The following is a 27,167-nucleotide window of genomic DNA, read 5'->3' as shown; positions in this document are numbered from 1 at the left end:
CCCAGCCACGTGAAAAGGGCTGCCCGAGCGCTACCGGCTTCACGGTTTGCCGGGCAGCCCCCAGACCCTGCGCCCCCAGCCGGCGCTTCCCCAGCACAGCTGGAGCCCGGGAGGGGAAGTGCCCAGCTGGGGGCGCAGGGTCTGGAGGCTGCCCGGCAAACTGTGAAGCCGGTAGCGCTTGGGCTTCGGGCAGCCCCTATGCCTCCAGACCCTGCGCCCCCGGCCGGGCACTTCCCCTCCTGGGCTCTGGCGGCGCAGGGTCCGGAGGCATGGGAGCTGCCCAAAGCCCGTAGCGCTCGGCTCTTAAACAGAGCCGAAGAGTCAGGGGAGGAGCAGAGCAGCCGCAGGAGGGGAAGTACCTGGCTGGCATTTTCCCGGACATGTTCGGCTTTTTGGCAATTCCCCCCGGATGGGGGTTTGATTGCCAAAAAGCTGGACATGTCCGGGAAAAACTGGACGTATGGTAACCCTACTGTTGTGATCTTTGGCAAATCAGTTAAACTCTCTCAGCCAGATTTGCAAAAGAGCTCAGCTCCTATTTTGGTGCCCAAATCAGTAGTCAGTTTTTCAGAAAAGGTCTTCAGCTCTTTTGAAAAACTGGTCATGTCTCCCTGGGAGTTGTTTGGCACTGCGCTCTTTGGAAAAGCTGGTCCCAAACTGTGCGTGCTCAGCACTTGAAAATCTAGCGTTTTGTTCCTCAGTATCCCCATCTGTAAAATGGAATAAAAATGGTTGTCCACATTTGTAAAATGCTTTGAGATCCAGGGATTTAAAAAAAAATACTATTTAGCAGTTCAAAAGTGATTTATTAAGCAAAAAGACTGCAGAGAAGGGAAAATATATGACGTGTTATTTGTAGAAAGTAAACAATCTGAATAAACTACCTGCCAGAAGAAACCAAGTAATATAAAGATATAATGTTGTTGTGAGATGGTTTATAATATATGCACCATGAACCATGGGAAATGAAGCACAAGTGATTTGTGACTAAGCTTGTAAAAAAAAAAAAAATTCCCTGTATTACATGGTTGCATATTTGTTACTTTTATTAGTTTTATAATATATGGCCGGACCATTTTGCTTGCAAATCACTTTTGTTTAACACTGCATTTTCCTCCCGAAAGTGAGCTTTTCCTATCGGTTATATGAAACACAGTTTCCTGCAAATGGCTAATCCTTGAACTTTATTAATGCCTCTTGTTCTTGTAAATGATCTGCATTAGCCCAGATAATAAAGCTCTTGTTTTGCTATTATGTATCCACCTTATCTCATGGGCTTTCCATAGCAGAGGAAGGATGAAAAATCTGTTAATAAAAATAATAATAATCCAAACCATAATATGTTGCATCAATAGTAATGTGATTTTTATACCAGCTGCTGCTCTTTGGGAATTTTCAGAGGCCACATACTAATTTAATAATAATCTAACTCAGTCCATATTTTGATGTGATCTATCATATCAATATTGAATTTTCAGCCCTAATCATTTTGATATACATGATGCACCAGAATAACAATAGTCTACAGAAGATGACTAGGTTTACATCCGCACCCTAGCATTTTGATCAGGACACAGGTTTTTTGAGGTTTGTGTCTCAGCTTGACATATGTTATTTAACACCAATGTATATAAGAAATGAAGCATTAGGATACTGTAACATTTCTGCTTGTAAGTAATTCAATTGTAGAAAATGGGATATTAACATATGACCTGTAGAAACAGGTCCTTCATGTGAAGATTCTTAGCATTGCTTCTATTGAGTTTAAGAGTCCACGCCCGCCCCCCCTGAAATCAATGCCAGATCTGGCCCTAAAAATCTGATTTTATCCGAGGTAACTGTGAGCCTCATTAACTTTCGTGCCATCACGTCTGTTCCCCAGGCCCTGTAGTCATATGAAAGAACATTTTAATACTTTCTTGTTTTCTAAAATGCTCAATTTCTTTTCTCTCCCTGAACCCAGCTCCCAAGTGTTAGCTTCTTCATAACAGAGCCTTTAGTAGCTTTTAATAATAAGAGAGAGGCTGTGACAGCTCCAGCGCCTGTTACAGCAGCGCCCCAGAATTGCTGACCATTGAGCCCACTGTATGCATTGGCTCGAGAGTGAAAGTAATTTCCTCCTTTTGATGTCCTTGGGCCTCATAGAGATGGAAAAGCTGTGCCGATGTATTATAGTCCAATGCCTATTTTTATTCCAGCTCGGAAAACGTGACACGGAGTACTAAAGAGCCCCAGTTATACGGTGAACCTGCTTAAATGAACAGGTGAGTAATAAACCATGTAACGAATGAACCTGCTCCACACATCAATTCCGATAAATCCTGTTACACAACAGAAAATGTATCAAATAACGAAAAAGGATAATCTGACCCTCATAAATGCCTGTCGTGTAATAATTGGTGCCAAGGCTATGCATGCAGTGAAACTCTTACACATTTAATTCCAGGTGAAAGAATTGAGTTCACATAGGAATGTGTTCTCTGTACCTCCAGCAATGTATTCAATCATTTTCTCTTGTATAAGGAGATTTAAACAAATCATCTTTGTTTGTTCTAGCAGGCAAGGAACCAATGTGTACTAAATAGACTGACAGTAAGCACCTGTTTAACTTTTAGAGTGTCGCTTCTCCCACTGGAATGTATAAAATTAAGCAAGAGCTCGATTCTGAATGCTGAGTGTTCTGGCCTGCTCCAGTGAAGCACTTAAGTTTGTGACCAGCTATAAGCATGCAAGTAGCCCCATTAGCTTTCATAGGATTACTCATGCATTTAAAGTTAAGTGTGTGCTTCAGTGCTTTGCTGGATAGGGCCAGAATGGCCAGCACCTCGCAGGATGCCAGCCCCAGAGTTTGCAGGATGGGTGCTGAAGTCACTAAGGCCCAGATTTTTAAAGGTATTTAGACACCTACTTCCCTTTGATTTCTAGTGACTTAGATGGCCATTTTCAAAAGTGATAGGCACTTAGGATCCTAAGTCCCATTGGCTTTCAGTGTCTGGCCCTGCCACAGCTGTGCAAGGAAATACTACCCCACCTTGGGATGCAGGCATAGTGCACATTTACAAAACAACCTAGAACAGGCTGGGTGACCCTCAGCACTGGGCACATCTGATCATCACCGGGATATAAAGGGTCACATTTTCAAAAGTGGCTACTGCCATGGGATGGCTCAGGGGTTGGAAGCTCAGTTTGTGACACTCTGGGCCTGGCTCCCAGAGTCACTCAACCCTGGAAGGTCCAGCAAGTGAGCAGTCAGCAGGTGCCATTGCAACCATACTCACTCAAGTGTAACATGTCGCCCCGAAGTACTGCATCGCCTCAGGAGCAACCCAATGGTGTTCCTATCTGAATGTTTCGCCAGCTCAGCCATTTTACAATGGCCAAATTTGGCTTGCTCAATGTGGCTCATGTTAGGAGACTACAGCTACTAACTTCAGACAGTGTCTATTTCCCAATAAGCCACCTTACTGCTCACTTGTCTCAACATGTTTGAGCCCTTTCCTATGCCTGTGGGAGGAACCTAGTGTGAGAGACTTCCTGTTGCTCTAGCAAGAAGAGCCATCAAAACTCAAGCCAACTGTTAAAGCCAAGATTTTCAAAAGCAACTAGAGACTTTGGGTGCCTCAATTTTGGGGTGTCCAACGTAAGATGCCATAAAGAGGCCTGATGTTCAGAAAGTTCTGGGCATACACCTTTTTTGCCACCCCTCCGCCTACAGCCTCTACTCTAGCCTGTAGGTTGGAACACTGTTCACAGCTGTTTGCCTGACTTGTGTGTGGTGGAAAGTTTGGGTTCCATATCAACCTGGCTACCTTGACTTGTCCCTGGTTGACCCACATTATGCCCGCTCTGATGGTCTCTATGAACCCACCCCTCATCCTTGAGTGGCCATTCCACCTACAGTTCCACTAAAGTGATGCTGAGCTCCTTGCCCTTCCACTTTGCAAAACCTTGGTTTATATCTAAGATGGCGCAATGCTGATGCCATTTTTGTCTGAATCAGAGACTGCCATTTTTCTTGTGAACAGTGCTGGCTGAACACTGGCTATAAAACCCATTTGTAAATGTTGTTACCTTCTTATCAAGGTATCCAGCCCTCCTTTAATATATTGTTGTCAACATTACCAATATAAGTAGCGTGTTTCAGGATAGATTTGTGATGCTGTGTGGGCCGAGCTACTCTGTGGGGCTTCACACCCTGATGGTAAATGTGCTTCTTTTTCAAAGGAAAAGGGGAGGGAAGGAAATCAATCATGCACTGTGTTATTTGGCTAGCTATAAAATTAGCAAATGTCTACAGGACTGTAATAGTCCAGCACAGTAACCTTGAATCCAGTGGAAGTTAGGGGAAATTTAAAGACAAGAATTATACATCTGCAACTGAAATAGGTCCCAGTGCACCCTTTTTGCTCTCAAATTCCTCTCATGCCAATAAAATACCAGAAGATGCAAAACAATGGAAAATTGGTTCTTTGGGTATTATAGCATCTTGACTTAGAAGTGCTTTAACCTTAGCCTCATGCTTCCTGTGGGGCCTGTTGTCTTTGCTACATAAATACCGGCACTAGCAAGGAGCATGTTGAATTTCATCTCAGTAAAATTAAAAATGAAACCTTCACGATCCCATTGATTCTGGACATGTGCTATATACATTAAATTGAACTTAATGGACTGAAAAACGAGCATTTCACCACATAGGGGAGAGAATTATTTGTTGCACACATATTTATATTGGTCCCTTCCCCCCTCCTTCAAAATACATGTATACAGCTATGTGGGCAGACAAGACAGAAACCATTCTATTAGCCTGCTACAATTCTGTGCCAACTCCATTTCAGATATTTTTTTGTGCGACTGATGAGAAATTCTCCTGGGAAGTTCTTTGTCTCAAAAAGCTTCAATGGTAAAAAAAAAAAAATGCAGTGGCAATACAGAAACAGAGCTGACATCCAGGGACCCCAGCAGGATTGTTATTATGAAGCGAGCAGATGACGTTTGAATCCATCAAGCCATCCACATAGTAATAATAACACGTTATTAAGACCAAGTTATTAATTATTAATTAATTAATGGTCCACTCTTAAAAACATTATTATTATTTTGCTTTGGAAGGGCTATAATTTATCATGTTCCAGTCAACCTCTAACTAATAAGGTTTAGGGAGAAATTTTCCACTGTTCAAGTTATCATATACCTCCATGCTACTAGGTTTCTTGCACCTTCTGAATCAGCCAGTGATGACTACAGTAGGACATGCAGTCTGGAATTTCCTACGTTCTTAACGTGAACCTCACAGTAGGTGATTATTATTATAATCCAGTTCTATCATACTACTCTAATGTCATAGCCTAGTATCTCTTAGGTGAAGCGTGCCAACTTTTTAAATTCAAACTATTTAATCTTTCTATTATACACGTTCTTTATAGGAACACTGTTTGCCAAAATCTATATAATTCTGTGACAAGGCTGCTTTTCAAAGCACACATAAGTCACTGCCAGGAAGCCCAGTCCTGGACAACCCTGAAATAATACTATGTGTCAACACAACTAAGGAATGGGTGACATCAGTATCAATCAGATACCATTGAAGCTTTCATGGGTGGGGGGGCATAAACAGAGAAGCAGTGTGTAACCTTTTTTTAAAATTATGAAAAATCTCTTGATAGTGGCCTTTTAAATACCAGATTCCACATAGTTGAGACACTTTTAATTAATTAAACATTTTCTATAATTGAGCTATTATTATTGAGCTACCAGGCTATATTATTGAAACAAATCTAAAGGCCAGACCCCCCTCCCCAGCTCCCTTCTCAGTGCATCCCTATGAAGCAGTAAGGCAACATTTTGGTGGCCGGTTGAGATATTTAAATGGCAGCTGTTTGAAGCATCTCAGAGACCCTAGCAGAGATGGGTCAGTGAGCAGAGTGCAGGGGAAATGAGAAAAGGTGTATTATAAAAGCAATTAAGCATCTGCTTCGCCTTGTAATCCTGGTGTGATAGGACACGAATACAACCCTCATCACCTTATAAGCATCAGGGTTAGGAGAGTTTATACTGGGTTAGGAAAGTATGCCATGAATCCAGTGGCTAAAGTCCTCTTGTGCCCACCGCCTTTCTTTTAAGAAAAGTCACATGCGATTAAAACAAAAGATCAACAAACCAACCACCATAAATGACTAGCGCATGTGTACCATGAAAGCGATGTTTACTGACATTTACCAATAAAAATCTAATCCTTCCAAGCCTAAGTATGACCTTAGTGACGCCAGCATAGCTACTATCATCACAACCACATATGTTGCTACCCCTTTTTACTTGAAATCGAAGTCTCTCTTACTTACATTGAAGGTATAAGTGTAGCACTCACAGTATTTTTCCTGTTCTACTTTCCTACTATATAGAGTCTTTTGTAATTTTTCCAGGGTTGATTGACTTTGGGTCCAGACACTTGTTAGAGCCTGGCACTAATTTTTGTTTTCTATCCACCCATTAGTCTGTAGACCGGTGAGCCTAATAAAGCACCATGAGATGCGCTGCAATAGTCTAATCACTGCATAGAGAGGCCCAAATTGTATTGTTTCGCATACCACTTTCTTTAAAGAATTTATGTTAGAAATAACATATGTAAATTTCTTCTTTTATGCACATTTATTTTAGGCCTTCACAGGCCAACATAAGTAATTCCAGATGCCCCCTCTGTTTGTATGTCACACTGAACCCTAGACTATCTGTTGAGTCGTTGTGAAGCGATGGAAACAGCTACCAATACGGTTCAGAGCTCTTTTTGTTTATCACTGGGTTCAATCATAACTGGGAATCACAATCTGCTATTTTCCAGTTTTTAAGTTCTCAGCCATTTTGACTTTACGAACGACACTTGTGCCATGTAAAGCTACAGTAAGGCATATATCGATGCCAAGGCAAGAGTCCTAGACCTTTGTGATAGCAGCGAGAACTCAACCAATCAGCACCCTTAGTCTACAGGGAATTTGCATACCACAATTTCATTGGTTGTATGAGGGAGAGGGCCCAGATGGTGGTCCCATCTGCCAGACACATGCGCTAGCATGGGCTTTCAGCTACTAATAGTAAATAAATGCCTCATGAAGGCTAAAATGTTCCACTATAACATTAAACCGCGCAGGTATTTAGACAGTGCATCAAAAAGAAACACAGTGAAGCAGCCATTATTACTTGGCGTTCCTGATACACAAATTACCAGGAACAATTCACTATGTCGCACAATGACATTGATACGTTTGGGTGCCTGTCGATGAACTACATTCTGCCGCTTTTAAACATGTCTAATGAAAGTGTGCAGCTCCTGTTCATTCTGAGCTGGCTCTTTGTTGAACACTGATGAGCCACAGTTCACTTAGCTTCCCTTTTATCAAATTTCAATCAAGCAAAATACGAAGTGTTTTGAGTAGCTGATGGGGAAAACAAAATGTAGAGTTAATGTCTGTGTGTGACGGGGCAGGAGGGTGGGGTTCTCGTGGAGGGCTGTGTTTATATAAAAGGCAGGTGTTTAAGAACATAAGAACGGCCGTGCTGGGTCAGACCAAAGGTCCATCCAGCCCAGTATCCTGTCTACCAACAGTGGCCAATGCCAGGTGCCGCAGAGGGAGTGAACCTAACAGGTAATGATCAAGTGATCTCTCTCCTGCCATCCATCTCCACCCTCTGACAAACAGAGGCTAGGGACACCATTCCTTATCCATCTTGGCTAATAGCCATTAATGGACTTAACCTCCATGAATTTATCCAGTTCTCTTTTAAACGCTGTTATAGTTCTAGCCTTCACAACCTCCTCACAACGTTCTGGTAGGGGATGTGCATGTATATCAGGGCAGGGGGCTTAAAGAAGGGTGGAGGTGGGAAAGACTTGGCTGGGTGTCTGGCAGCATGTTATGCCTCAGCGGCTCCCTCCCAAGCAGGGCTGTCTGCAATGCTGGGTAAACTGCTCCCTCTGCTAGGCGCAGGCTCAAATTGCATCCAGCAGCTGAAAAGTCAGGTGACTCTCCTGAGCCTAGGCTTTTTATGCACCAGAGCAAGCATCACCACCTCTCAACTTTCCTGCAGCGACAGGAGGGAATTCTTCCCCATGCGTCCCCTGCAGCAGCTTCCTGTGTGGGGACTCTCTGAGCTCAGGGCTGCATGTGGCTGCTCAGAGCCAGCCCTGTTCTGGACGAGAGGAGAGCTGGGTATGTTTTGCCCGTTCACCTCAGTAGCTTGAACTGAGTAAGGCTGGGCCTAGCAGAAAGCCACCCAGCTGTGTGCCCGAGGTGAGTACAGCATCCGTCTGTGCAGCCACTGTGTAGAGCACACCACTAAGTACCTCTGCTCTGCCAGCATGGTCAGCGGCTGTTACGGCTGAAAGCAATCAGGAGAATGCATTGTGGGTCATGGGCCTTTCTAGTGTGCTGCAGTGTGTGTGACAACTGGACAGGGTGTGGGTTATTTTTAAAAAGAGTTTTTAGTGTCCCACTTCCAACAAGCTCATGGACAACCGGTGGTATGCGCACCACAAATTGGGAACCTCCACATTTTCCCCTTTATTTACCTGTTTGTTATTGGTTCTGTCTTGGCTGCTAACCCATCTGTGTATAGTCAGGGATCGGCAGGCTGTGGCTGAACTGACCTATGAAAGAGCAGTGCCAAAATGAGCCTCTCATGAACTGAGGGCCATTATCTGTTATTAACACCTCAGGAATCCACTGGGGAGCAAGCAGAGATGGCAAGAGTGAGTATACGCTGACTCCAGCAACTACTGTGCCACTCACCGCTATCTATAGGACACTGATAAGCAGTGGTGGCAGATGGCATGAACTGCATTATTTGTTGGTGCTGCAATTTTTGGATGCCTTTAGAGGAGCCTGATTTTTGGCAAGCACCGAACACCTACCCTTGGGGTTTTCTGAGTCCCATACTAGACTCTTTTAAGGTTTTTGTTATCTATCTATCTATCTATCTATCTATCTATCTATCTATCTATCTATCTATCTATCTATCTATCCCAATACAACCCCTCTATCCATCCCCATCCACCCCTCTATCTATCCCCATAGACTCCCTCTATCTATCTATCTATCTATCTATCTATCTATCTATCTATCTATCTATCTATCTATCTATCTATCTATCTATCTATCTATCCCCATCCACCCCATCTATCTATCTATCTATCTATCTATCTATCTATCTAATCTGGTAAATGGATGAATATGCTGTAGCTTTTAAACAAGACACTATAGGCACTTAGCTTCATGACATCAGAATCGTGATATACTGTATCTCCTTGGGGTTTTTTGGGGGGAGGGGAGTCAGGGGGGTGCTAGCCTTCAGTGCCTTGCAAGGCAGGCTGGTTTAACTGAGAATGACTGTAGTATGTAGGATTGTTGTAGCCGTGTTGGTCCAAGACAATGTGGGTGAAGTAATATTTTTGATTGGCCCAATGTCTGTTGGTGAGCTGAAAAGCTTGTCTGTCTCTCACCAACAGAAGTTGGTCCAATAAAAGATATTACCTCCCCCACCTTGTCTCTCCTTGATTGTATGTATTTTTGTCTTTTCCCTTTAAAGAGCAGTAAATGGAACTATAGTCTTTCATGCTATCTGGTGGATGGAAGGTACATAGTGAGACTTTGCTCTTTGTGCGCATACATGTTGCTTTATTATGTTTTTCAGACGCATCGCTGAATAGCTTTCACTGCAGTGGCTCTGGCCTCCCTGCTGATTGGGCCGACAGCTCGATCCTCAAGAAGGTCAAGTAAAATGGAACTCAAGTCATTATGTGCCATTGAAGCAATTACACGCTGCTGACTCAGGGGCATTGATAATCAGCAGTCTGGGTGCTGATAGTGGTTGGTGGTGGCTGAGGGAAGGATGGAGGGAGTTGCAACTCCAATTTGTTCCAGTCTTAGCCTGTTTCAATAAGTGCCTCTCTAATGCTGTTATACGAGGATGAAATATGCCTCATAATGCTTTGCAGGTGATACAAAGCAGAGATGGATTTCCACAGGAGTGTGGGGAAAATAATCTCAAATTCTAGATAACCACATATTAATAAGGCTCTGAAAACAGACAATACTGTGAGGCAAAGCCCCTGGGACTGAAGGAGATGCGAGGTGTTCTCATTAAAGAGGCAAGAGCAGATGTATGCACACACCAATTCGGGGGACAGGAAACCGGAGCCCGTTACAGCTAGAAAAGTTTGAATAAAGCAAACTGTATTTAAATTAAGAAAGCAATAACTGACCAGCTCCCTGTGGGGTTTCCCTGTCGCTCTTCCTATCACCTAGGTCCCTGTGTGACTTTGCTGCAATTTCTCAGTGGTCATGTTTTCCCTCAGACTCATTTTCTCTACTTATCAACCTTATGAAAAAATCATTTTTTTTCTGTAAAGATCCTACTTATCTCCCACACACCCTCCCCCACTGTCTGTCTCTCTCTCTCTCTCCCACAACCCCCCCTCCTTTGTTAATCTCTCCTTTCTCTGTCCTCAGCTCCATTTTTACCACCTTTGTCTCTTTTTTCATTTTCCCAAGCAATGTCCTATGCTTTCCACCAACTCTCCCCACTTCCCTCTATCCCCTCAGCTCACCCTGTGCTCTCTTCTCTCTCCACTCAGCTCCTTCCTACCTCTCTCCCCTCTGCACTCCCCGTGTGTCCCCTCAATGCCCCCATGCTGCCCTTCCATCCCCTCAGCCCCTGGTGTTCCCCCTCTATCCCCTCAACTCTTCCCAGAGCAGTTATGAGACCTACGCTGTAACAGGCATTAAGAGGAGTTGATCCCTTGCTGCCGGTTCTGAACCTGGCTCGCTGCCATCTTTTAATCATGAACCTGGCTGCTCTGCCATGCAGGGGAGGGAGCTGTCTGAACCCCCTGGCCCCACTGCATGGGGCTGGTCACAGCCCTGGATCCACAGGGCTGAGAGGAGGGCTTCGCACAAGTGGGAGAGGGGTGGGCAGAGCGCTGGCTCCATTAGCCTGCACACTGGAGCCCGTTCAGAAAGGGCAGTAGTCGGTGACAATAAGAGGGCAGGCAAGTGCTGCCCCTCTGGAGCAAGGGGGAACCAGAGACCAGACTGGTTTCAGAGTAACAGACTGAGAGTGACACTCGAGTTCCTGCACTGGCCCTTGGGCATGCTGGATCTTAGGGCTACAATCCAGCCTCTCCACAGCTGCTAGATGGATCTGAGCAGCATCTGCTGACTATGCCAGCTCCTAAAGGGCTGTCCAGATCCCCAGACCTCCCACTGGAACATCCCTGCATTCACATTAGAGATACCTCTCCCCCTTGGGTTTATGGACATACACAACTCATAGTAAGGCACAATTGCAGGTGCAGAAAACTCACTGAAAATCAGGCACTAAAAAATTGAGCCATGCATGTCAGCTTTAGAGGAGAAAGACCGGGCCGTGCTCCTGGATCTAATAACAGGTCTCAGACACCTTTCTCTTGAGATGGCAGATGCTGGGAGCCCCACATGACTCTTTCAACAAGATTGAAGAGATGCTATTAATTGCTATCGATCATGATATAGTTGCAGATGAAATTAAATTGCATCTGCAACTATATCTCTGAAAGGCCTAAGAGTAGTTAATGGATCTGCCTGGCCCAGGGCTGTGATTAATTAAAAGGGGAAGAGAACCACAAAATATTAAAATAAATAAATACATTGAGACGTGTGTGCTTATCTTTGGAAATATACAAATGGAGAGACTAGACAGCTCACTGGAAGGTAAAAATCACAGTTTAACTCTTTCTGTCCTGGAAAATCGTTAATAAAACTCACTGTGGACTACATTATTATTAGCATTTATTATAGGGGAGGACTCAATGGCGTTTGTGCTCCTAAAACCCTTAGGTGCTTCTGAAAATCTCCCCCTATTTGTATTACGCTAGCGTCTAACCCAGATCAAGGTGCTGTACAAATACATACTGAGAGACAGTCCCTGCCCTAAAGAGCTTGCAATCTAGGCCCCGATTCAGGAGAGCATCCCTAGTCAAGACTGTATTTTAACCATGCGCTTAACTTTAATCATGTGCTCAAGTGTGTTCTTGAACTGGGGCCTGGGTAGCTGAGCCAGACAATAGAGGGGTGGGAACACAGAGGTATGACCCGGTGACTTGCACAAGGTGACTCAGTAGGTCATTATGCAGTGTGGGTGTAGCCATGTCGGTCCCAGGATAGTAGAGCGACAAGGTGGGGAAAGTAATTAAGCTTGTCTCTCTCTCTCACAAACAGAAGTTGGTCCACTCACCTTGTCTCAGTAGTTCATTAGCAGTGCTGGGCCCAGAATCCAGGCCTTATGACTAGCCTATCCATTAGGCTGCACTACCTTCTCTGAAGGTACTGGAATACGCTCCTTTTCCATGGCTATTCAAACATTTAGCTGGACAGGGATGTTAACATGAGCTGGTCACGTTCTGCGTTGCTGAGATGACTGCAGGTGTATCCTTTTGTGCTGTACCGCTATAGTATTGAAACTGCTCAGAGAAAAGAGTGGCAGATAGACTACTGTACAATACTGTGCAAAATACCTACTAACTAGTGATGAAGGATTTTGTGGCTAATCAGCTAGGGACAGTTTGTGACCAGATCCCGAGATCCTCCCCAGCGTGTATCCCCTCAAGCACTGCTCCCTGTTCACTCAAAAAGAGAGGGGCAAGAGGCAGGCCCATGGCCACCTCACTATGCAGCTCCATATGGGAGCAGACACTTAGCCTGGGATTTTTGAATGAGTGTAAGGGAATTAAGCACGCAATTCCCACCGGCTTTCCATGGGTCCTCTTTGAATCCAAGACTTAAGGGCTGTCAGTGACTGCACCACTCTTGCTGATGAGGAAGTCTGAGGAACAATGGCACAGTTCCTTAAAGGTATTTAAGTGCCTGGAGTTAGGCACCTAAATACCTTTTGAGGCTCTAGGCCAATGTCTCACTGTGGTGGTGAGGTTCTCCACACGTGACAAGAGTTCTACATTGGTGCAAACTTACCTTGCAGCTACTGACTGTGACCTGCAGTGTGAGAACGCACGCAGTCATTCCATTCACCTGTATTTCATAATAGATAGGGCTCCCGTTTACTGAGCATGACCCTGCCTTTGGACGCCCAATACCAGCCATGGGGCGTTCTGAAAGGGGAGCTAGGTAAAAGCTGTTGTGCTCTAGCAGCAAGTCAATATCTTTCTTACTCGGCGTTGGAAATATCTGGGCTTTGGAGGATCCAAGCAAGAAACCAATTGGATGACAATCCCTTTTCATAGAAACTCCTAAGCAATGCCAAAGTGAAGCGGTGGCAGTCCATGGTGGAGATTAATGCCAGCCAGCAGGGCTGAATGTCTATGGCTGTTGTAACAGATGACCGCCTAAGTATGTGTCAACTAGTCATTCAGCCATGTAATTGGTCATGTCCTTTAAGTGAGATGAGCCTGACCACGAGACACATTAGAAGGATTTTTAGTCTATGTGGTGAACATGCGCTGTATTGCGTGACACAGAGAATTTGTATCGCTACAGCAAATGCCCATGTCCATTGAATAACAGGAATAATGCACAGCTGTGTCCACAAAGGGCTAGATGGTGCCTTTAGACACAGCCCTGAACAAAAGGTGCTGTATTAGGACTCAAAGATAACCTTATTGTTATAGGGACAGTCCCGATTTTGGTTTTTTTTCCTTATATAGGCTCCTATTACCCCCCGCCCCCTGTCCTGATTTTTTACACTTGCTGTCTGGTCACTCTAGATACCCCACTAAGGTACAATTCCTCCCCGCACCTGGCCTCATACCAATAGTCATTACAACAGCCCCAGGATGACTCTGCTGCGTTGGGCCGTGCATTGGATGGGCAGGGCCAAGGTTCTGCCCATCCACTCCCTGCTCATTATCCCATCTCAGAGTGGAGTAAAGGAGCCCATGGCACCGGCTTACTCCCATGCCAGTGTGTAAAGGGAGGTCGTACTAGCTTATGAAGGCCTGTAGTGCAAGACACACTCTAGTCCCAGATGAGATGGGCGGGACCAAGAACCCTATTTCTTAGAATGCACCATTTGCCTCTTGTTTGTTTTTAAACTGGAGAAACAACCCACAACTCAAAGCACCTTGTATTTTTACATATGTAAATGCCCTGGACCATGGATCTCCCTGCTACTACAGACGGGCACGAGCCCAAAGCCTTTAGATGTAGGCACCAGCTCTTGGCGCAGCCCTTCCCACACTAACAATGGCAGAAGAACAACCGGGCACTATAGAACAACAGGAGTAATCCAGAAAGGGGAAAAATAACCCACCAGCAACATAAAATGAGGGATGGATGAAAAAATACCACCCTTCTGACAGAATTGGGCCTGATTTTGTTATGTCAGGGCCTGTCTAGTATATAATCACTTCAGACATGTATAAGTGAAGGACTGGTTCTTATTTACACTTGTGCTCCTCTACACCATGAAAAGGGGCCGCAGTGTAAATGCGACTCAGGTCCAGCCTATGTACAAGGCGCTTTCTTGCCAGTCCATTATGTAATTTAACAATCACGCCACAGAAATCCTTTCAATTCTGTTCTGTGGAACAAAAGCCTTAATTTCACCCAGGATATTGTCATCTGTTTTTCTGATCCCGGTAGCCTAATGTGAAACCAGTGTTACCTCTCTGCTGAGCAGTGACAGATGTCCAGGGCCTTGCAGGTCAGCTTCGCTCAGGAGGAGAACTCAGAGATGTGGGGTCTGGATATGTTCTAGGTGTAACTGGCTTTCTTTACACTCTCCACCAGTCCTGGAATGAGGTGGTCAAATAGCATGCAGGCAATTCTGCCTTCCAAGCATCTCAGGCCAACAACAATGCCTGGTTCCCATGGAGCAACCCTGTCTCAAATATTGACTGTAATCAGAACCAAGGTATAACGCAAACTCTCCTGCTGTTCCCATACTTTCCTCTTACCTGCGTACCCCAAACTAACACATCACGCCTTCCCAAGAGGCAAAACTTGCTCTCACACTAAGAACACTAACCTGGAAGACTTGGTGTAACACCAACAACTGGTGCCACCTGTGATAACAATATCAGCGGCACTGGGCTTTAAGCTAGCTCTTTGTTTCCATGCTACCAAACCGGAACAGCGCTGGGCATGTTGGCTTTGTCCGCTGCTTCAAAGTCCGTTGCTGGGTAAACCAAAGTACAATAAAGCTGTCTTGCCCATAAGCTACATAGTCTCAATTAGCCTACCTCAAGTGTCTCTGCTGCTTAACATGGCCTGTCTCTGCCTGGCCCTAGGTTACCTCCCTTGCTATTTCCCTGTCAGTCTCACCGGCGTTGTATTACTTTATTCTGCCTCCCAAACCCAAAACTTCCCCTTGGGCACTTTCTCAGTGCCTTCCTGGTTCATTGATGGTTTTTCCATGCGGCAGCTGGGCAGTTTTGGGTTAGGGTGGCTATTGAGCAGGCATAGAGCACACAACTGCAGCCTCTGGAGTGGGCCATGTGTTAGCAGCAATATGCTGCCCACAGCCCTGCTTTTCACAGGGGCCCATATCCTCAAAGGTATTTAGCCTTGTACATACCTATCTCATAGAGCTAGAAGGGAGCTTGAAAGGTCATCAAGTCAAGTCCAGTCCACTGTCTTCACAGCAGGACCAAGTACTGTCCCTGACAGATTTTTGCCCCACATCCCTAAATGGCCCCCTCAAGGATTGAACTCACAACCCTGGGTTTAGCAGGCCAATGCACAAACTACTGAGCTATCCCTCACAGGTAGCCTAGTATAGGAGAGTAACTCACTGGCAGGTCCTGAGGGTGACTGCCTCTTGGAAGTGATCAGAAGCATGGATGGGTTTCACTGTATCTCCCTGCAGCAATATCCATTTTTTCGTATGAGCACGGCTTGACTGCTAAATTCAGCAGCTTGTTAATTTCCTCCTTTTAAAGTGCAACACCATTTTTTCCCCAATACCTGGTCTCTCTGCAAAATGATTTTCCAAAAATCTAAGTTAAAAGTCCCTGTATTGTTTATCAATCCACATCTAAACTGGCTGGGGACGAGAGACAGGGTCAGTTCCTTCAGCCCTTTTTCACACCCAGCAGCTCTTTACTGTGCAAGGTGTCCCACTGAAATCGATAGCACTGCTCACGGAACACTGGATGATTCAATGCAAGTAGTAGTATGAGAGTCTGGCCTTTAGAAAACACTTAACCAGCATAGCCTGGGATATAGATATGTCTAGTTTAATTAATAATATTTTGCATGTGTAGTGCTGTGCATGTTCCAAGCACTGTACAAACATTAACTACAGTGATTAATCTGTAATTAATTAGAGTAACTACTAATTAGGGTAAATAACAGTGAATCTCCCTCTGTAGGTATCAAATTGATTTTGTGAACTGAAAGCAAATTATTATGCTGATTAGATGGCATCAAGTTTAAAGTGGTACCACAAGGGGAGTGATAGCAGTGGGGAGTTAAAGGAAAGGACCAGGGGTCAGGACGGTGGTGTTCACAGCACTACCGTAACTTTTCAGTGTGACCTTCGGCAGTCATGTGGCCCCCTCTGTGCCTCAGTTTCCCCATCCGTAAAATGGGGATCATGATATTGACCTCCTTTGAAAGCACCTTAAGAGCTGGGTATTTTATTATTTTCCATTAATGTCTGTTAAGGGGCTCCGAGATCCTTGGCTGGTAGTCACTAGAGAAGTGCCAAGGACTATTACCATTTTGGGACCAGTCAAGCTCTCGCTATCACAGTACAAGACCTCTGGAGCAAAGCTAGTGTCGTGTGTAACTCGCCGTCCTATTGTTAGAGTTACTGGGCTTTCAATGCACTGATCCAGATACTAACTTTGCTGCACCTGGGGACATAAGTGTGTAGGCTAGAGTTGGGCAAAGGCACAACAGCTCATACAAGTTCAGGAGCCATCTTGTAACAAATAAATGAATGTTCAAGAAAAGGCTGCGGGAAAGTGCCGCAGCTGGTATAAATCAGTGTCTCTCCATTAACATCAGTGCCAGTTTACACCAACTGAGGATCTGGTGGTTTAACCTACTCTGCCAGAATCCAGGATCTCCTCAGCTATTTACAGCCACCAGGCGAGCTCCTGCAGTCTCGTCTGCACAGCTTTACTCCAGCAAAACCCCCCTGGAGATCCCTGAGACTGGGCTGTCCTGTTTCATTTGGAACTGGAGGAGCGTGATGAGCTGACATGTACTTTGGGGGACGAGTGGCAGAGTAAAATACACCAAAAACATTTTTTTTGCAGGTTAACACACTTTATATTTAACAAAATAATTTTTAATAATATATTTTTACACATCAAATATTGTTGCTAGAACCCCATATTTTTACAGTCAAGTGTGGGGGGTTTGTCCCATTTGTTTTTCAGGCACACTGTTGTTCAGAGCTTTCTGAAATTGGCTAGTCATTGACAGCTAGCCGGTTACAAGTAAATATGATGGTCCCTTATTTAACAGTAGCAGTGTACATGGGCCACATTCTCAGCGGGTATAAATCGTAGCTGACTTCAACAGCGCCATGCTGAATTCCGGCAACTGCGAAGCTGACCCCAATAAAACTCAAATGGGGAGGAAATAAGAATACAGAGGCAAAAGACTGGTTGCAAACAAAGGATCCGGTTCTCCTACCATTGACGCCGAAGCGAGCCAGAGCCGCAGCTGGTTTACATCAACATGGCTCCAGTGATTTCAGAGGAACTGTGCTAATTTAAAGCCGCCGAGAAGCCATCCCCAAGAGTTTGCCATGGACTTTAATAAAAGCAGCTTTGGGGTCCAAAGTCTTAACAAAATATCATAAATAAAAAAGCAACCAATGGTTCAAAAGCTGTGACCTGGTTATAGTAGAACTGTAAAGTGGTATCACTGCTTTGAGGAGGTCTGTCACAGTATCGGGTTACATCTTCAGGAAGATAAACAAACAGGTGTCAGGGCTACGAAGCCTGAAAGTAAATAGCTTGCAGTGAGACGCCAGGAAAAGACTCTCTCTGGCTGCTAACAAAGACCACGGAGCTGCCCTCCTCCAGCAGTGTTGGTAGCTGCTTTCTGAAGATGGCTTCTCAGTGTATACACCCTTTGCCCTAGTAAGTCCTTGCCATAGCTCTTGGTGTGCTTATCCTTTGATGCAGAATTATTACATCTTGGTGTCCCAGTTGCATGTTCTCTTTTCGTTCCCCCAAGAAGGATACTGTAGCTTCTTAACAATGGATACATCATGGCTCGACTAAAGGTTTGCTTTGTGTTTCCACCCCAGCCACATCATTTATTTTTTATTCCCATGAATGTGAATTTCAAAGCTGGCACTAGGCTACCTTACTGCAAAGGAAACCATGTCTGTCCGTGCATAGAAAGCCTGGACTGCCTCTACTTTGTGTGGGCATGAATAAATCACGCAGGGATGCTCGTGAATGATTCAAGAGTGCATATTATCTATGAATGGTTGCCACAGCAAAGTTCCAACCTTGGTGCAGACCGGTGCTCTGCAGAAGGGGCTCTTGCTGGTCAGCAGGATGGCAAAGCTATTTGTACTGCAAGGAAACCAGTTTACTCAAGGAGTTAAGGGGCCAACTCCTCACCACGTTCATTTTAGGAATGGCTCTTCCTGGAACTAACTGCTATTAGGAGGGAAGACTTGTAATGTCTGGGGGAGATGTTCTGATCCTCTGTCTCATGCTGAGTAGCACCTTACTTCGTGAGTAGACCCATTGGCTTCAATTGAGCTACACCAGGAGGAAGGTATGACTCCGCATGGAGAGGAAGTTAATAGTCTGGCCTTGTATGACAAGTGCGATTGTAAATCGTGGGAACTATGTCTTTGCAGGCCTAGTTCACTGGTAGCCCATCACTGAAGTCAGTGGGAAAAGTCCCAGGGCTTCATGTAGGGATCAGACATTTAAACTTGATCATTTGCTCTTGGGCTGCTAGGGTCTAGGAGGGTCAGAGGTGCGAGGAGCATGCTCATTTCCTGGGAATGGGGTTTACAGATGGGTTCCTTGGCCATCATGGTCACAGGCCTTGGGGGATGGTGAGAAAGTGAGGGGCTCATTAGGAGTGTTCTCAGGAAACAAGATCTTGTCCACTGTCCATAGGACAGGAGAACACGCTCTGCCACAGCTCACACCATCTATGTTAATAAGGGCACAGGTTTAGCTTGCTCTGTGAACAACCAGTTGTCCATGTCACTATTTCTGCTGGTGCTCCAGGGCAGTTTTGTGATTTTAACATTTTTTAATCACATCCCATATTTTAATTCATAAAAAAAAATCTCCAGAAAACAGCTGCAGAAATTTCACTGGGGGCTGGTCAGAGATGCATTCAGATCTGCACTTGCACTAGCAACAATGGGCCAAAGCTTGGGTCTCACTGAGGTCAAGTGAAATTTCGCCATCGACTTCACTGAGACGAGGGTTTGGCGCAGAGTGGTGGTGGCACAGTGATAAGGTAAATGCAGACGTAGCTCAGGGAAGCTGCATATTGAAACCAAATCAGAGGGCTAATGTCAATGCTGATCATATTCACAGTGGGTCTGCGCATGTTGACCCAACAGTTTATGCTAGCAGAAGCCACAAAGGGCCAAACTAATCACTGGTGTAAGGCAGCACACGTACACCAGGAATGTACATGTATCCAAAGTGATTACAAACAGTCCAAAGCAAAGAACTTGATTGAGGCAGGTGACAAATGGGGCACATTTTCAACCTCGGCTGCAAACCTAGTGTGTGTCATTTTCCAAATTATTTTGGTTCGTGTTTCCCCATCATGTTCATCGGTATCAAGGAAGTTGCATCCACCTACTGCTGTTGTCCGGCATCATTTAGTGATTTGATTGACAGCTTTAATGCATCAGTAGTGATTATTGTGTAGATTTCTTCAACTTGATTGTCCCCACTTGGTGGAGAAAGCATAACACAGACAGAGCATTCCTAGCGGGTGGCCGATCCCTCTTTATCTGTGCATCTGGTCCGACCTTTCTGCAGTTTACAGCCCAGATTGATTTCTTCCATCTATCCATCCCTCCATCTCCCATCTCTTTTTTAGCTTTAATGATTTTAGCATCATTAAACATTTAAAAAGTACTCATTCTTGTTTAACCCATAACCTTATGACCCAGAAGACCCTGGCTGTGAGAAAGTTTAGGAAGATGCTAAAAAAAAAAAAATCACAACAGCAAAAATGCAATTCACACTGTAGGAAGTGATAGATAAGCTACAAGTATGAGTGAAGGAACTTGTGCAGGTATTTCCCCTTCCAAAACCTCAGCTACTGAGTCCCCATCAAGCAAAAGCAGATTAGATATCTAGCTACGGGATATATATTCTGTATATGGTGTGTGAGAGAACTTTCCTGTTAGCAAAATATTCACTTTTGTTAACCCTAAAAGGTTTTGCTGGTGACCCTATTGCAGCTGGCAGGAGGTTTAACATGTGCAGCGTAGAAGCCATTACATTTGTCTTTTAATAGACTTGTCATTGGTCTGGATTTTGCCTCTACAGAGTCTGCTTGCCGTGGCATTCGCGTTTTGAACACTGAGCAGGCTTCCACCAGTCCCCGTTGTGACAGTGACAGATGTTACACGCATCCACTTTCACTTCCATGCCAGCCGGAATTATGGTGGTTCCTGCAAAGCAGTTTGGACCTGGAAACACACATACAAAATAAATAAATAAATTAAAATGGGGGCTGGGTGTGTATGGAAGGAGAGCAGGGGAGCGGGACACATGGTGGATTTGAGAGTTAGACCACATGATAATCGGTTACGAGCAGGGAGTGTGATGAAGTCATCCCAAAGTACAACTCCTCCCCATCCCTTCAAATCACCAGGCAGTCCCACATCACCATAGTCCATTAGCACCAGGCAGAAAATCCTGGCCCGATTGAAATCAATGGCAAAACCCTCATTCACTTCAATGGGGCGAGGATTGTACCCATTGTGCAGTTAAATAATGTTTTTGTAGACGCCCTGCGAGTGCTGAATTGGTTTCCAAGCATAAAACAAAGCTTCAAACATTTAGCTTCCTTCACGACCCTCCCCATTCATTGGATACTTGGTCACGGTCAAAGGCTTCCCCTGAGCAGCTGATTGGTAATGCAGTGTCCCCTTCCTCCTAGACCGGCTGCAAGACCGCAGAAAAATATTGGGACTAAATCTTCAGCTGGTCTAAATTGGCAGCGCTCCAGTGAAGTGAATGGAGCTCTGCCAATTTATACCCGCGGCTACTATAACTCCCTCCAGCTCCTTAAAATCAGTCCCTGGGATCCTGAGCTGGTTCCCTGATAACAATGAATAATTCACAGCATCCATAATTGATTTGTCTCCCAAACAAGCTTGGTTATAGATTTTATTTTGTAAAGGGGATTCCTTTAATCTGCTGATCTTGGACTTAAAAAAAAAAATCTTTATTAGACAATTTCAAACCCAAGTTGCTTCTGAAGTCAGCAGGATTTTTGTTTTCTCATGCTCATAAAGGCCCAACAAATAAAACATGGCACGGCTGGTTATGTACATGCAATGCTTCTCCCCCATACACACCCACTAGCGTTACACTGTGAAATACGGAACCTCAGATCTCAATAAAATCAATGCTGAAAAGTCAGAGATGTGAGGGGCTGTAGAGTTTTAGCCTCTTTGAGGACTGTCGGCTGCATTATCCCAATCATCAGGTGAGCTGATTGTAGAAGTTAAATTAGCTAAACCAAACTGATCTGGGAAATTTGATTGTCACGTGTATTCAGTATTGCCCAAAACTATGGTCAAGTGTAACATCAACTGTCTTCTAGTCACATTTTTTTGCATCTGTTTTCCTACTACCTGGAGTGAATTTGCAATAATATTTTAACATCAAAGCACATGAATCACAGGCTAGCTCTAGAGCAGATCTCGAAACTAAACTTAGCACTGTTTTAAGGGAAAGCAGCTCTTTCCAATATGTATTTGTTTATCTTTCTCGTAGTGCATTTTAAATCTACATTTCAAGAAAAAAATGCATATCTGCAAACGTGTATATAAGTGACTGTGAAAGGGGGAGGCTCAATTGCATTCCAGGCTTTTAGTATTAACTAACAGTTGGAGCTGGTTAGGCATTGGCCATGGAGTGATTTTTCTAATGGAAAATGTGGTTTCTGCCAAATTATTATTTTTAACCTGAAATACTGATTTTGCCAAAAAAAATTGATTTTCCATCAGGGCAAGCCAAAGTGAAATATTTTATTTTGTGTTGGTTCAACCCAAATTAGAATATTTCATTGTCAGAAATGACCCCAAATGTTTCCTTTTGAATCAATTCAACCAAACATTAAACTGCATTTTCTTATTGTGGTTCTATTGCCTTACAGGAGTTAGAGTTCTGGCACCGATTCAAGCTCCCAAGAGAGCCACATCTCCTGTATCAGGACAAAAAACAAATGTTTAAGTGTCAGAATTTCTCACAGGACAGAATTTCAAAACTGCACTCAAGTCTACCTACCATACCAATGTTAAGAGTCCATTGAAAGTTTATTTCATGCCATTGGCATGGTGTATGTGGAAATGTTAATATAGTCATTGTTCTCAAGCTGTCATCACCAATAGCTCTTTCCCATTCAACACAACTCCCAAATTGACAGTGACTAGCTGCTTTTAGCGTGACCAGACAGCACGTGTGAAAGATCGGGACGGGGGTGGGGGTAATAGGAGCCTATATAAGAAAAAGACCCCAAAATCAGGACTGTCCCTATAAAAATCGGGTCATCTGGTCACCCTAGCTGCTTTATTGGGGCTCCACTGTGGTAGGTGCTATTCACACACATTAGTAAGAAACAGGCCCTGTCCAAAACAAGCGTGCAGTCTAAACAGACAAGCCAGATGATGGATGGGGAGGGAAATGACTTGCCAAAGGTCACAATAAATCAGTGGCAGAGCCGGGTCCAACACCCAGGTTTCCTGACTCCTTTAACAGTATCTCATCCACTGGATCACCTGCCTTTCTCGGCCAAACCTTTGGAAACCGAAGGAAGTTTTAAGTGTACATGTACACAGACAGACCCAAGTACACACTGGAAATGCTCTTCAAGTTTCTTGCGTTTTGAAAGATTAGCCGTTTGCACGACATTCCCTAGACTTAAAAATGGGGACTATTGGTGGAACTGGTAATCTGTCCCCAAACCTAAGTATATAAACACTGCATCTATTGCACTGGTCAGCTACTTGAAAGGTTCCTCCATTCTACGGACAACAGAAATATTTCCATACGTATGAATTCAATAAAATAACCTTTCAAGTGACTTCCAGTTAGGCCCTGTGCTTTAACCTCACTACATAGGCAGAAATACAGTTCAAAACTTTCTTCTCCCCCTCCCTTCACAAATCCATTTGCAGGGATAACATTTGTGGCATCGCATTAAACAAAAGGTGGGTGGTGAACTTCACACATTTATCTTAACATTTGCCCAGGAATTTCGCCGGAAAACTGGAGCTATTATGAGCAAAGCAAGACGCCTGGGCACTCTAAATTATAGATGAGTCTAAATCAGCGGGGCAATCCATTTAATGGGAAGGAGGTGAAATGCACTATGTAGCTTGGTAGGACTTACTGGTCCGTGCCTGTCACAAGCATGACTGGGAATGGGGTGGTCTGGCTCCATACCAAAGATGTTTGCATTTTTACAGCATCAGAAAACTATTTCTTTCCTCTCATTAGCTTTATTAGTACCAGGACTTGATAGTATGCTTCTCAGGGTACGTCTTCACTACCCGCCGGATCGGCGGGTAGTAATTGACTTATCGCGTCTCATCTAGACGTGATAAATCGATCCCCGAACGCGCTCCCCGTCGACTCCGGAACTTCACCAGAGCGAGAGGCGGAAGCAGAGTCGACGGGGGAGCCGCGGCCGTCGATCCCATGCCGTGAGGACCTGAGGTAAATCAATCTAAGTTATGTCAACTTCAGCTACGCTATTCTCGTAGCTGAAGTTGCGTATCTTAGATCGATCCCCCCCCAGTGTAGACCAGCCCTCAGAGCTCACAGGTTTAAATACAACTGGCCACAGATTTGACATTGCTGGTCTTAACTACCCAGAAGTAATTTAGATAGTTGTCAAGCAGACTAATTGGTGTTTCTTGGCTATTATTCACATTTAAGTCATCCTCCCTTTAATAAGTGCTGCTATAAATTTAGATCAGCTTTGTCTCCGCTTCGACTGTCCACGCTAATAGAGTCACAATAAAAGCATATAAGTGAGACACCTCTGATGACTTTCGCGCTAGCATTTAGAGCCATTATATACACCCTGTATCTGCTACTTTACTACCATCCATTTTCATACGAATAGGAACCACATCCTTGTAATCTATAGGTTAGTGCATTTGTCTCTGTTCCCCAATTGCCTGGCAGACTCTGGTGTGCTAAGGTATAGCCAAGGTACTCAAAAGTAACACACCCCATGTTGGGAGAGGAAGGAAGCTCTTGTGGTTAAGGCATAGGGCTGGGACTCAGGAGATCTGCATTCAGTTTTTGGTTCTTGTAGATATACCTATCTCACAGAACTGGAAGGGACCCCAAAGGGTCATTGAGTCCAGCCCCCTGCCTTCACTAGCAGGACTAAGTACTGATTTTTGCCCCAGATCCCTAAGTGGTCCCTTCAAGGATTGAACTCACAACCCTGGGTTTAGCAGGCCAATGCAGGGTGGTTACCCCGCTCCTGCCCTGAAGGGCTTTAAACAACCCTGGGGGAAGATGGTGGCTGGGAGCTCTAAAAGGTGGGCTGATTGGGGAAGCGGCCGCAGCTGGGCCACACCCCAATCAGGCCATAGCTGGCCTGTATAAGAGGCTGGGAGCCAGGTGCCTAGACAAACTCCCTCTAGCTTCTGAGAGGGATATGGACCTGAGCAGAGTACCTGAGTGGAGCAAGGCTGGGGAAAGGCAGAGGAGCTGGGGAGGCTCCAGCCTGGAAAGTCCCAGGCTGCGGCCTAGCAGAAGGCCAACAGGTACTGGGGGTTCCAGGGGGCAGCCCAGGGGTAGGCAAAGGCAGCAGGTCCAAACTCAACCTTGCTGGTGATGAGTAGGCTGATACTGCAGTCTGCACCAGGGTGTGGGGCTAGAAAATGACTGGCAGTAGCCTTATACTGAGGTGAGGTGGGGATAGTGGGTGGGGGTTCCCTGGGGAGGGGAGACCCTGAGACAAAGGGGTTACTGCCAAGGGGCAGTACCCCGATAACAGGGCACTGGGTCCAGGAAGGACATGGGGGCCAAGCGGCAGCAGGACACAGGCCTGCAGAGGGTGCTCCAGATGCTGGAAGAGCTAATTCCCGAGACCACCAGCAGGAGGCACTGCAGCAGTGAGTCCACGCACTGCTACAGCTCTGTCGCTGACTCTGGGCAGGCCATTTCATCTCTGTCCCTCAGGTCCCCATCTGCAAAATGGGAATGATTATTCCCGTCCTGTGTATTTAGACTATCAACTTCTCAGGGCAAAAGTGTCTCTTACTAGGTGTTTGTCCAGCGCCCTGCCCACGGCATTCCCAATCTTAGCTGGAACCTCTGGGCGATCATACAAATAATGGATAATAAAAATAATCATGTCGTTACCAGGTGGTGCTAGCGTCATAGCTAACATTGTAGCAAACAACTTTGACCTTTCAATGGCCATCCAGGATCTCCTCACTCGTCCTTTTAAAGGAGTGCTGTGCAGGCACTGCAGCTTTAAAGAACAAGGCAGAGACGCATGAGTGCAGTAGCACGAGAAGTGTATCGCCTCTGAGTAATTCCGTAAGGCGGAGTCAAGCATTGGCTGTGTGGGCCCTGGTTGACTTAAGGGTACAGCCAGGCCTCCAGAAAGACCCACGAGAGCAAGGGAGGGGCTTCATGTGATCTCAGGCGTGTTTGAAAAGAGCAGGTCTGGCCCTTCTGCAAGAAGGGGGGGCAGGGCCAAATCCATGTGATTCTGGCCAAGATGAATGCCTAGAAAAAGGAGAAGGCTGAAATTGAGGCACCTGCAGTGGGACCCCAGCAGATACTAGCACAGGTTTGGGGGCCTGTGTCTTTGGAGAACACTGGTACTTGTGGGATATATTAATGACCAAGAGCCTGATCCAAAGACCATTGAAGTCATTGGGCATCTTTCCATTGAGTGCCGGGGACTTTGGATCAGGCCCCAATAGGTTGGAGTTAAGGCTGAGAGTGCATGTCGGCAATTTACAGTAAAATACGGTAAATAGATATTGAAAATATTCCCAAACCAAGTGTGACCACCCCAGGAAATTCAGAGCCAAGGTTAAACTTAAAAGAAATCCAGACATGTTAAGGTAACATGCAGTTAGGGCACCCAAACAAGCTAAACTCTGCCCGCTAGGAATGCCATGCAATACCCACAGGATTATGATTAATGCATTTTAATGTTTGTAATCCAAGATTAGAGTGTTGTCCCATCCCTCACCCCCCCCACCCCATGGTGTCACTACAGGAAAAAGAGTTAAGGTTGTTTGAATGCCTTAACTGAGCATTTCCATTACTCCAAAGGGGCCTCTTTGAAGCACATGGCATTTCTGTGGCTGTGTATGTGTTTGGTCGGTATAGCTCTTTGTCCCCATCTAGTGGCTGGAACATGTAAAACATTTATGAGTCTGCTGCTGCCATCCACTAACAAACTTTAATTCCAGACACTCATGGTTTTAAGATCCAGAGGTTCCGGGTTTAATCTGCATACCCGACCCAGGGCAGTGTTATAATTGATGTAGGTAGGTCTCTCTCTCTCTCCCTCTCTCTCTTTCTTCCCCTCCTTCCTGATAAACCAGAAAAGACATCAACAAAAAAAACTAACAACATCCGGATTCCCTTTTAACAACCACAATGACGCTGCACTGTTTAGACAATGCTAATTGCAATTTGCATTCTGCTGTTTTCATTCCTTTCATTTTCATTCTTTATAAAATAAGGGCTTGGCTCTCCAGAAGCAGGACCAAATGACTCTCTCTCTCACCCCCACACCCCCTTGCTTCTTGATTTTAATGGGAGTTGTACACACAGGACTTGGCTCTCTTCTCACTCTCACTGATTATGGACTCCAGCAGTGTCACCTCTGATTTACACCACATTGAGTAGAGAATCAGGCCTGGTCTGAGAGGAGAGACTTTGGCCTGCAATTTTGCTTTAAAAAAAAAAAAAAAAAATCACTCAGCATCAGCAAACCTATTGTATG

General features: G+C 45.0%; 1 protein-coding gene and 1 long non-coding RNA gene across 3 annotated transcripts in view; one reads left to right on the top strand and one right to left on the bottom strand.

Annotated features, from left to right (window-relative positions):
* LOC117885182 overlaps nucleotides 1-11,069 on the top strand; it is a 31,429-nt gene extending 20,360 nt beyond the window's left edge. Inside the window, exons 2-3 of the long non-coding RNA XR_004647735.1 lie at nucleotides 2,199-2,264; nucleotides 9,682-11,069. This is a non-coding gene — a long non-coding RNA (uncharacterized LOC117885182). The remainder of the gene's footprint in view (nucleotides 1-2,198; nucleotides 2,265-9,681) is intronic.
* Nucleotides 1-27,167, bottom strand: part of VWC2L (von Willebrand factor C domain containing 2 like) — a 151,756-nt gene that overhangs the window by 23,580 nt on the left and 101,009 nt on the right. The window contains exon 4 of one of the 2 annotated variants that reach the window (XM_034786389.1): nucleotides 20,181-20,631. The exons of the other annotated variant lie outside the window; for it this stretch is intronic. Coding sequence (XP_034642280.1) covers nucleotides 20,483-20,631 — 149 coding nt within the window. The 3' untranslated portion in view covers nucleotides 20,181-20,482. Of the gene's footprint in view, nucleotides 1-20,180; nucleotides 20,632-27,167 lie in introns of those variants that run through there. 2 annotated transcript variants of the gene reach the window in all.

Source organism: Trachemys scripta, chromosome 11 (assembly GCF_013100865.1).
Source record: "Trachemys scripta elegans isolate TJP31775 chromosome 11, CAS_Tse_1.0, whole genome shotgun sequence".
Classification (NCBI taxonomy): Eukaryota; Metazoa; Chordata; order Testudines; family Emydidae; genus Trachemys; species Trachemys scripta.
Note: the sequence above shows the minus strand (reverse complement) of the source record. Positions and strands in the feature narration are given on the sequence as shown.